This window comes from Gracilinanus agilis, chromosome 4 (assembly GCF_016433145.1).
Source record: "Gracilinanus agilis isolate LMUSP501 chromosome 4, AgileGrace, whole genome shotgun sequence".
Classification (NCBI taxonomy): domain Eukaryota; kingdom Metazoa; phylum Chordata; class Mammalia; order Didelphimorphia; family Didelphidae; genus Gracilinanus; species Gracilinanus agilis.
In genome coordinates this window covers 230,884,520-230,896,752 of record NC_058133.1, presented here as the reverse complement: position 1 = coordinate 230,896,752, position 12,233 = coordinate 230,884,520, and the positions used below count along the sequence as shown (strand labels likewise).

Below are 12,233 nucleotides of genomic sequence, written 5' to 3'. Positions count from 1 at the left end.
TCTGTCACTCTCTCATTGAGATATTTCATATTTCCTTCTATTTTTTCAGTCTTTTGACTTTGTTTTATTTGTTCTTGTTGTCTTGAGAGATCATTAGCTTCTAACTGCTCGATTCTAGCCTTTAGGGACTGGTTTTCCTTTTCAATCTTGTCATTTCTGGTGTTCAATTTGCTTATCAGTTCATTTGATTTCTGAGCCTCACTTTCCAATTGCAAGATTCTACCTTTTAAACTGTTATTTTCTTGCCAGATCTCTTCCATTTTCCTCAGAATCTCAGTTTTGAACTCTTCTATAGCTTGTGAGGAGTTTTCCTTATTTGAGGAGGGTCCGGATGCTTGTTTGTTCTCCTCCTCTGTTTGCTCGGTTGTCTGGATTTTCTCTGTGTAAAAGCTGTCGAGTGTTAAAGACTTCTTCTTTTTGTTATTATTCTTTCTCTTCTGAACCTCCTGATGCTGAGTAGCCATCATTAGCCCAGCAGCTTCTCAGCTTTATCCTCGGGCTCAGTGTCTGTTCCAAATCTATTGGCTCCTGAGGTCTGAATTCTGGTTTTTTCCAAGGTCAAGCCCCCTGGTGGGCCCTCTTGCTTGATCCTCTGCTGGAGGTTTCTTTACAAGTCTCAGGGCGCTGCTTCCACAGTCGTATACCTGTCTGCACTGGTTCCCCACTTAGGCTTTAGTTCTGCCTCCACCCACGCCTCTACTCAGCAGGCACTCTCTGCGCCCAGTGTCCTGCTCCGGCGCTTGCGCTCAGATTTCACGTGCTTTTTTTGACTTAATGGGGTCCTAAGTCTTGCTGCTCTCAGGAACAGGTCCCGGAGCTGCTGATGACTCGATGGGTGCCCCAAACTTGCCCTATTTCTTTTTAGCTGGGTTCGGAGCTATAGATGAGTGTGGAGGGGGTGGGGGTGGGGCGGTTGCTCAGCGCGCGATTGAGTGAGAGCCCTTTATAGCTTGGAAATGTCTCGATTCCACGTACCTTCCACGCTGTGCCCTGTTGTGGGGTTCCTCCGTTCGTCTGGACTTGTTTTTATGTCCCCTTGAGGAGTTTTGTATGTTTCGGTCAGGAGAGGTTAAGAGCTGCTTCTTACTCTGCCGCCATCTTAACCCGGAAGCCCTATAAATATTTTTATACAAGTCTTTTTCCTTATTATCTCTTTGGGGTTTAAACCCAGCAGTGGTATGGCTGGATCAAAGGGTCTACAGAAGTTTCTTTAAGTCTTCCTATGCTTCTCTGAATCCCTCATATTCATTTTTTTTATTGCACAGTAATATTGCACAAAATTCATATACTAGCTTATTTAGCCAGTCCCCCAGTTGTTGAGCATCTACTTTGCTTTCATTTCTTTGTTACCACAAAAAGAAATGCTATAAATATTTTGATGGGACCCTACTAATCATCATTAAATGCTAAATCCAATAGCCTTCTTTTAGTCATCCTTCTTGACCTTCCTTCACATTCTCCTCCTATATACTTTCCAATTCCAAGATTTTTGTGACTTTACTTTCTCTTTATACTTCTCCTACTTGTCTGACCTCAACTTCTTAGTCTCTTTTGCTAGATAATCATCTTTTTCTCTGTCCTCTAAACAAAAATATTCTACAGAGCTAGATTCTCTTCTTTTCTCTGTTCTCCCATTCCCGTGATGATCTCAATGGTTCCCATTGGTTCAGTTAACATTCTGTGAAGGTGTAATGTTTGGTACTTGTGCAGACATCATCAGTTTGTTAAAATGGATCACACCTATTATGGAAGATGCTCAGGTGCTCTTTTTGGGAGACTAGAGGACTGTTGCATGTGTAGTGTTAAGAGGGAAAAATTATGGTTTTGGTTAGACTGAATATTAAAAGGATTGGTTGCTAAGAACTGAATAAATATCAATTCTAAAATGATTTTTAGCAATTTATTTATAAAATATAGGAGAGAGTGAAAGTAGAGAAATGAGAAGAGGGTAGAGTAAGAGATCTAGCTTAACAAACTAGATTATGTGTTCAGGTCTTGGCTTTACTCCAGCAGGACTCCAGAGGCCCCAGTCAGAGAGCCTAAAAGTCAATTAACAAGGGTTTTAGCCACAAGGTCTCCTCCTAATCAAGGGCCTCTCTGGAGACTAGTACCTCTAGGGAAGCTAAGGGAGTCAGCCTTTTTCACTCACCACGTGTAGTTCTAAGGGAGAGATTTAAGAACAGTCTCACCAAGTCCAAAGTCCCAGCCAGAGCTCCTCTAGATCCAGTTCCAGGCCAAAGAGAGCAAGCCCTTTCAATTTATCCAGGCCATTTCTTTTGTTACTTCCTGTGCCTTCCTTCTAGTTTACGTGTCCAATCAAAACAAACACTTTGCTTAGGACTGCCCAGGGGGCAGTCAGTCAGTTTTGATTTGTCACCCACTCTTGCACACACTGACCTCCCTCACTTGAGAATTAAGTAGTGTATATTTAGTATATTTAGATTTAGTAAATCTAAAAATGGGCAGGGTGGGTTTAATCTCATTATCACAGTAGACATCCAGCATTGGCTTACTATATCATTGGGAGTAGCCTTTATCCATTGGCTAGTTATCTAGAACTATAGATGACTTAGCAACAGTCAGGGATCTTTGCTACATTCCTGTCTGAGGGTGAAGAGGATTCCTTCCCTCACATTGAATAGTAAAAAAGAAAAGACCTGAGGGCTAAAATATAGAGTATCCACATATTCTCCTTTCTTCAGAAAGAAGTTCCCTAGTATCTTTCATGTGAGTGACATCTTAGCAAACTTGGATATTTGTCAGACAAACATTACTTAAGACCAGGGATCCACCAGCAACCTTTTTGGCTGTGAGAGTCATAAATGCCACATTTTTTAAAATGTAATTTCATGAGAGCTGTACAGTGCTCACAGTGTATACTCCTGTAACAGCGCCTGAAAAAAAATTGACTTTATGGCTCCTGCAGAAAGAGCTATACGTTGCCGACCCCTGCTTAAGACTCATATCTATATAGCCAACCCTAATCTCTCTCTCGTAGTTCCAGGGTTATATTATTAATTGCCTGCTGGAAATCTCCAATTGAGTCTTCTTTAGACATCTCAAACTAAAATCTTCCAATACATAATTCATTGTCTTTCCTCCAAAAATATACTCCACTTCTTAATTTTACTGTTTCTGTTGAGTGTACCATTATTCTTCTAGTCAAATAGGTTTATACTGTGATAATTAAATTAAATCTACACTGCCAATCTTTAGATTTAATCACCAAGGATGAGAGCACCTTCCAATTCTGGGAGGTCCTAACCCACGTTTGCTAGAGTGAGTAACAAATCAGAATCATCGCACCGCCCCCTATGCTTTCTATGAGAAAGCGTCTACTGTGATTGGACACACAGGCTAAGGAAAGGCACTGGAAGTGATATATATGTGACCCCTTTGAAAGAGGAGAGAGGGAGGCTGCGGCTGGTTTGATGAAGGGGACCTGAGGGAGCTTTGCTTATATGTGACCAAGACTGTTCCACGTGGGTAAATTAGGCTGACTCTCTTTCTCTTCCCTTGGTGTTTCTGGAGGCTCTCTCTTGCCTCTCTAATTGTAAAAGGCTTTGTGGCTAGAAGCCTTGTTTAATTAAACTCTGTGCTCCAACTGCGGGCCTCTAAATTCTTACCTGGTCGGGCCTCTGGTCCAGGCCAGAGTTTCTCTCTCTCAATTTCCCTACCTTCAACCTTCCTAATTGTAAATAAATAAACTTCCATAAAAGTCAATTTTGACTTGAGATTATTCTTAATTGAGGAATGATAATAGTTCAATCCTCTGGCAACCACCTTTTCATATATTGAACCCATAAAACCCCTTTTTCCCCCTTATAATACCCTCAGTATCATCCTTAATATCACTCCTACAAATAGAATTAGTGGCAAAGTCTTTTTAATGCCAGTCCTACAACATTTTTTAAAAACCCTTACCTTCTGTCTTAGAATTGATACTGAGTATTGGTTCCAAGACAGAAGAAAAGTAAGCACTATGCAATTTGTAATTTAGTGACTTTCCCAGGATCATACAGCTAGAAAGTTTCTGAAACTTTTGAATCCATAGCCTCCTATCTCCAGGTCTGGCTCTCTATGCACCAAGTAATCTAGCTGTGCTACACACATACACACAGCATTTTTTTTGCCTCCATTTCCTTCTCTTTACCCACCCAGCCATCATCCTAGTTCAGTCTCTTATCACCTCTCACTTAAGTTGTTTCAGTAGCCTCTTAACAGGTTTCCCCAGCCACTAATCTCTCCCTTTTCCTGTTAGGTCTAAGCATGTCACTGCACTGCTTAAGAAGTTTTATTTGTTCTTATAAAATACAAAATACAAATTCTTCCATTCAGCATTTAAATACTTAAAGTCTAGTCCCAAACAATGTTTAACTTAACATTATTTCCTCTCAATAGTTTCTGTTCCAGGTCAATATCTACTTGTTCTCCATATGTGATATTCCATTTTTCATCTCTGTGCATTTATACAGACTGCCACTATATCTGAAATGTATTACTTCCTCCTCCTATCTTACAAAATTCTTAATTTATTTCAATGTTCAAAGTTCAAGTGCCACTTTCTACACAATGTCTTTACTGTTTCTCCCCAGTTTTTATTATTTATGTCTCTCTAGGATGACTTTGTATATGTTTAGTATTGGCTTATTTAATGGAATATATAATTTCCTTTAAAAAAAAACTTCCATTTTAGAATCAATACTCTATATTGGGACTAAGGCAGAAGAACAGTTAAGAACTGTAAGAACTGGGCAGTAGGCATTAAGTGACTTGCCCGGGGTCATACAGTTAGGAAGTATCTAAGGTCAGATTTGAATCCAGGATCTCCCATCTCCAGGCTTGACTATCCACTGAGCCACCTAGCTGTCCCCCACACACACACACACAACCAATCTCCTTTTAAAGGTGGGGACTCTTCCTTTTCTGTCTTTCAATTTCTAGCATATAGAATAGTCTAGTACATAATAAATAAAAATGCTTACTAAATACATAAGTGGATAATAGAATGAATTCTTGTAGAGGCCTTGATTGAACTAAATGGGGTTTCAGGACCATTCTAATGCTATGATTCCATGAATTAGTCTAGAACTTTAGAACTGGTTTTGGGGGATTTTATTAGGAGTATCTCCATTTGTTATAAACTGGGTTAACTGAAATTATGGGTGCCTATAAAAACCAGGATTTTGATTGTGTTTGGGTTTGTGGGTAGGTGTCAAAGCTAGTATCTATGTGTACATGTAAGATTGGGATTGGACTAACTAAAGGGAAGTAAGATGAAATTTTTGCATTATACAAAAGATAAAGATAACTAAGAAAAAATTCAACTTTGGATGTTAATGAATTTGATTCACTTATAAAAAGAAAATTAATTATAGAATATATAAAAAGCAAGACCCCAAAATATCAATATATACACATCAAAGACAAAAATGCTATCTATAGGTTTATGAGAAATTGGAACAAAATTCATCAGAGGACCCAAGAAAACCAAGAGTTGAAATCATGATTTTAAATAAGAATGATTTTAAATTCAAAACTATTAAAATAGAGAAATGGGGCAACTCTATGATGATTTAAGAAAAATTAGCCAAGTACTTTAATATTAAATATGCATGCATATACTTCTACTTGTCTTGAAATGTTATTTACAAAGGCATCATAGTTTTGCAAAATGATAAAGACAGAAAAACATGATTAATAGAATTTCATTGCTTCACTTTCCAAATATAAAAAATTAGAAAATTACATCATTGAATATGATATTGGAAAATTAGATTTGATAAAGCTATAATGAGAAATTAATGGGTTCATTGAAAACTTGATGAGCAATAAGGTCTGAGAATGGACTGGCATTTGGGATTTCGTGGTTCAGAGGGATGAGTCTTCCCTCCCAATCCTGAGAAGAAATTTGGACTATCACAATAATTGAGCCAGTAATTGAATTTGAGTCATGCTTGGGAATTTGAGAAAAGTCTGTAAGAAGAGAGAATGTAGGAGAAAAGAACTGGGACTGCATGATGTGAGCAGCAACAGAGGTGGTGAGAGTGAGGAGGCAATGTCTGACAACCTGCTTTATTTGTCAGTTTTTTTAAACCCTGGAAACAACCGACATATAAAACAACTGAGGCCTATTTGAATAAACAGATTTACAGCAATGCACTGGAATGCTATTTTGCTCAAAAAAATTCAACAGCAAAAAATATAAAAATATGGGAGAAAGTATGTAAAGTTAATTTAGCCTAATTAGAAAAACATATATATTGTCTATAACTATACTGAAAACCCAAAAGCAACAAAACTTTATCAATACAGTGTTGAAAAAGAGATTGGAAGGTGATAGAGCAAATAAATTATTGTAAAATGATTACTACTTTTTTCAAGTTTACATTTTTTTAACAAAATGCAAATAGAAATTTATGTATTTCCTTGGGGTTCAACTCCATTTTTTTTTACTAGTATTCACTGAAAGTGTTTGTAGGAAAAACTTGTTTTACAAAAAAAGTAAACAGCTTTTCCCCACACTAATAAAACTATTAATGAAAAGCAAAATGCTTTGGTGACTAGAATATTGAACTGAGAGTCAGGTAATGCCTAGATTCAGACCCTACCTCTGACACTATTTGACTATAACTCAGGTACTTAATCTCTCTGAGCCTCGTTTTCCTCATTTGTAGAATGGGTATAAATAGTACCTATAATATCACCTCAAATGGTTGTTTTAGGATCAAATGAGGTAAAATACATAGTGTTTTGCTAACCATAAAATGCTCTCTCAATAGTCAATATAATCTTTTTGTTATCCTTATAATAGCTGAATTTAAAGAATGCTTCAAGGTTTGCTAAATGCTTTGCACGTATTAACTATCTTATTGAATCCTTGCAACAACCTTGTAAAGTTTGTAGTACTGGTATGATCTCCATTGTACAAAATATGAAATGTCTTGAAAAGCTACATCACTAGCTTTAGTAAACTGGAAAGAATATAAAACATCAGTGATTCATTTCAATCTTCAGTTTATTTGCTGGAGTGATTTAGACTTAACAAGCTATTCCTTATTCCAGCTTTATTCTGAGAGAGACATTACCTAACTGAAGAAAAAAGAGAGAAATTTTGTTTTCAGGCATTGTTGGTGCAAATTGTCCTTTGCATTTACATGTAAATTATTCTTACATTATTGTGTATAATAAAAGTAGATAGGGGTCCATAAGAAAAATACCCCATAGTCTTTTATGCTATCGTTGTGGACAAAATAGAAAAAGTATGTTTCAGTTTTAACTTAACTGAGACTCTTGGAACACCCTACATATGTATAAAAAATGCACATAAAGCAGTTACAAATAATGTTGGAGAAAAAAGCATGAACATCTACACAGGATAAGGGAACATGAAAAAGCCCCAGACAAAGGGAACCATTTGTATTGATTCTTTTTTTTTTTTTTAAACCCTTAACTTCTGTGTATTGGCTCCTAGGTGGAAGAGTGGTCAGGGTGGGCAATGGGGGTCAACTGACTTGCCCACAGTCACACAGCTGGCCGGATTTGAACCTAGGACCTCCCATCTCTAGGCTTGACTCTCAATCCACTGAGCTACCCAGCTGCCCCCTGTATTGATTCTTGAAGGAAAGGATAGATTTTAAGAGGCAGAGGTGAGAAGAGAGAAAGCATACCAGTCCTAGGGACAAGCCAATACAAAGGGATGGAGATATTTAAACCATGTTTAAATAGCAACAATTCTGACAGTATGACTGAACCATAGATTACATAGGATAGACTAATATAAAGTATGATGGCTGGAAAGATAGGGTGGAGCCAGGTTGTGAAGAGTTTTAAATGTCAAATAGAGGAGTTTATATTTAAGAAAGACAAAGGAGTTTATTTTTTCATTTAATATGTTTTTTCCCAATTTTAAATAATAACAAAATTTTAAGTAATAACAATTTTAAACATTTTCTAAAATTCGAGTTCCGATTTCTTTCCTCTCTCTATCCCCACTCTATCTCTATCTGAGACAGCAAGCAACTTGATTTGGTTATACATATATGACTGTGCAAAATATATCTCTACATTTGTCGTGCTGTGGGAGAAGACTCATATAAAACAACCCCAAAAAAAGATGGAAAAAAAAGTGAAAAGTACTATTCTTTCGACTGCATTCAGACTCCATCAGTTCTTTATCTGGAGGTAGACCATATTTTTCATCATGAATCCTCTGGAATTGTCCTGGATCATTACATTGCTGAGAATAGCTGTCATTCATAGTTGATAATTGTAAAATATTGCTGTTACTGGTTCTGCTCACTTCATTTTGCATCAGTTCATATAAAATTTTCCAGGTTTTTCTAAAATCATCCTGCTCATGATTTCTTATAGCACAATAGTATTCCAGTATAATCATATACTACAACTTGCTCAGCTGTTCCTCCGTTGGTGGACATCCCCTCAGTTTCCAGTTCTTTGCCACCACAAAAAAGCTGCTATAAATATTTTTGTATTAATAAGTCCTTTTCCTTTTTTTAAAAAATATCTTTGTGATAGAGACCTAATAGTGGTATTTGCTAGATTAAAGGACATGCACATAGCCTTTTGGCCATAGTTCCAATAGTTTTGGAGTGGTTGGATCAGTTCACAACTCCACCAACAATGTATTAATGACCCAGTTTTTTCACGCTCTCTCTCATATTTATCATTTCCTTTTTTTTTGGTCATATTAGTCAATTTTATAGGTATGAGGTGATACATCAGAGTCGTTTGGGTTTTTTAACCCTTACTTTCTGTCTTAGAATTGATACTTAAGTGCTAGTTCCAAGGTAGAAGAATGGTAAGGGTTAGGCAGATGGGGTTAAGTTACTTGCCCAGGGTCACACAACTAGGAAGTATCTACCTACTTGCCCCATTAGAGTTGTTTTAATTTGAATTTCTCTAATCAAGAATGATTTAGAATATTTTTTCACATGACTATAAGTAGCCTTGATTTCTTCATCTGAAAACTTCCTGTTTTCCTTTAATCATCTATCAATTGGGGAATGACTTGTATTCTTACCAATTGACTCAGTTCTCTCTATATTTGAGGAATGAGGTCTTTATTAAATAAACTTTCTGTAAAATTTTCCCTAGCTTTCTGCTTCCCTTCTAGACTTGATTTCATTGTTTTTTTTTGGTGCAACACCTTTTTAATTTACTCTAATCAAAATTACCCTTTTTACTCTTCCCTTATCCATAGATCTGACAAGTAAATTATCCTATGCTCCCTAATTTGCTTATGGTATCATCCTTTATGTCTAAATCCTATATATGTTTTGACTTTATCACTCAGTATATGGTGTGAGATGTTAGTTGATACCTAGTTTCTGCTTTCTAGTTTCCCCAACAGTTTTTGTCAAATAGTGAATTCTTATCTCAAAAGATGGGATCTTTGGATTTATCAAACATTATATTACTGTGTAATTTTTACTACTAGTAAAAATTTTTACTAGTAACATTTACTGTGTACTATGTGCCTAATCTATTCTATTGATCCACTATTCTACTTTTTAGCCAGTACCAACTTGTTTTGATAATTATTACTTTACTGGACAGTTTGAGATCTGGCTTGGCTAAGCCACCTTCCTTCCTGTTTGTTTTTTTCATGAATTCCCTTGATATTCTGGACCTTCTTTTTCCAGATGAATTTTGTTATTTTTCCTAGCTCTATAAAATTATTTTTGGTGGTTTGATTGGTGTGGCACTGAATAAGTATATGAATTTAGGTAGAATTGTCATTTTATTGTATTGGCTCAGTCTATCCATGAGCAATTAACATTTTTCTAGTTAATTAAATCTGACTTAATTTGTGCAGGAAGTGTCTTGTAATTCTGTTCATAAAGTTTCTGGATTTGTCTAGACATTGGACTTTATTTCAAAGGGTTTACTAACATAGTCATATCTACACCTTAAAATATATATAAAAAAAACTTTGACTATTGTATGGTTGGAGGTAGGGACAGACTTGAGAAGAGAGACCAAGTAGGTGGGTGAATGAATGGATCCAAAGACCTTGGTTATTTATTGGTTAATTGTCAATGATTATTGCAATTATTGGTTATTGTCATTGGTTTTTGGTTATTGTCATTATTGGTTTTATTATTGGTTAAATGTCAACTTAGAGAAAAATCTCTAATGGACTACTCGATAAATATGTTGTTAGCCCCGTGCTATTTAATATCTATATCAATGATTTGAATAAAGGAAAAGATAGTATGTTTATTGAATGTGCAAGCAGCACAAAGCTAGAAAGGATGGCTAACACACCGGATCACAGTCAGGATCCAAAAAAGGTCTTAACAGACTAGAACACTAGTATGAAGCCAATTTAAAAAAAATGTAATACAAATAAATGTACTTGTACTTGGCTTTTTGAATGATCAGTTTTACATGTATAACATAAAGGAGGTGTGTCTAGAAGTCAATTCTTCTGGAAAAAGGGATCTTAGAGTTTTAGTGTGCTGCAAATTGGATATGACTTGACAGTCTGATATGACAACCATAAAAGCCAATGAATTCTTAGACTGCATTAAGAAAGGCATTGGTGTCTGGAACTAAGGAATTGGCAGTCCTGCCATACTTATCAGTCTGACCAAATTTAGAATACTAAATTCTAAGTTCAGTTCCAGATACCACCTTTTTAGGAAGGATATTTATGAGCCAGAGAGCTTCCAGAGGAAGCTGACCCAGGATGGTGAGGACCTTCAAATCATGCCACATAGGATGGAGATGTTTGACCTAATGAAACAACTAGCAATTTTACCTTGAAGTTCTCACCAAAGCTTAAAATCCTGAAGACAAATTCTCCCAAATCCAAAAATCAAGACAGCTGAATATTAAGTGGAAACTGAATTTGGGAAGATCCTAGAATAAAAGAGGGCAGCTAGGTGGCACAATGGATAAAGTGCTAAGCCTGGAGTCCAGAATATCTAAGTTAAAATCCAGTCTTAGATACTTCCTAGCTTGTGATCCTGGGCAAGTCACTTAACCCTATTTGCCTCAGTTTATTCATTCCCCATGAATTCCCATCAGCTGGAAAGGGGAATGGCAAATTATTCCAGTATCTGTAAGAAAGCCTCAAATGGGGTCACAAAGAGTCAAACAAGAGAGATGCTCTCATCATTATAGATCATGTCGTATGTGAAAATAAATACATGAATCACATCCTTGCCCTTCCTCAACCAATTAGTAATGGATCAAGGACCACTATTTTAGTAACAGTTATTAAAAATTGGATCATAGAATAAATGATAATGTATGAATAAGTAAAATTTATGTTATACTTTATTACATTAGATTTCTGAGACAATGTGGTTAATTGGGCTTTCATATAACATTTTCCCTCATCAGTAGAGTTGTTAACCTATTGTTTGTATGAAATTCAAAGTGATTTTTCTTGCTACCCTTCTTGACATTTCTTATTTCTTCTTTCCTGTACCCCCTCTCAATCTTAGTAGGAATGGAAACCAGAGCAGTTACTCCACTCTTAGATACCATTAATCTCTTCAGCCAACCTGGGGAAGCTGGAATAGAGCATATATCAGAATCAGAGATAAGTGAAGAGATGGAAGAAGAAGCTCAGCTGGTGGTTTTGGATCCAAACCATGTAAGAAGATTCTCAGATTTTACTTTTGGCATAAACACCTGAACATAGATTGAGTGCTGATGAGCAGTTGCATTTTAATCCTATTTTCTCCCTCTATCTATTCAACTCCTCTTTCTCTGACTCCCCTAGTCCAATGTTGCCTCTCCCTTCTCTAAATTCTTACCACACTTGTCTGTGACATTCAACATATATCATCATATATTTTAATTGTGCAATGTTTCCCCACCCTTCCTTAAGAACAAGGGCAATTACTTATATATTTTTTCTGTTTCTCATAATGCATAGCATAGTTAAATTTTCTAAAATGTTTAGGTATATTAGACTTATTGTATCAGACTTAAACCAGTTTGGTGGATTATCATTTTCGGGTTGTCCCTATTAAGGGAGAAATGGGGAATTGGGAAGGACCTATCAAAGTACTCAAAGTACCATCAAAGTACACATTCAAATTTTGCTAGAATTTTTAATCTTACTTTTAACAATTTGTACCTTTTCTAAAGCCAGACCCTCTATCTCCATCAACTAATATATTTTTTATTAATTTGTAGTATTCTCCTTTTACAACTACCTCCCCAACTTCTGCTCACAACAGTGGGCTGGGTCC

General features: G+C 36.3%; 1 protein-coding gene across 1 annotated transcript in view; it reads left to right on the top strand.

The window, feature by feature from the left end:
* Nucleotides 1-12,233, top strand: part of CCDC40 (coiled-coil domain containing 40) — a 101,355-nt gene that overhangs the window by 16,178 nt on the left and 72,944 nt on the right. Inside the window, exon 5 of the mRNA XM_044674330.1 lies at nt 11,478-11,629. Within this exon, the coding sequence (XP_044530265.1) occupies nt 11,478-11,629 (152 nt within the window). The remainder of the gene's footprint in view (nt 1-11,477; nt 11,630-12,233) is intronic.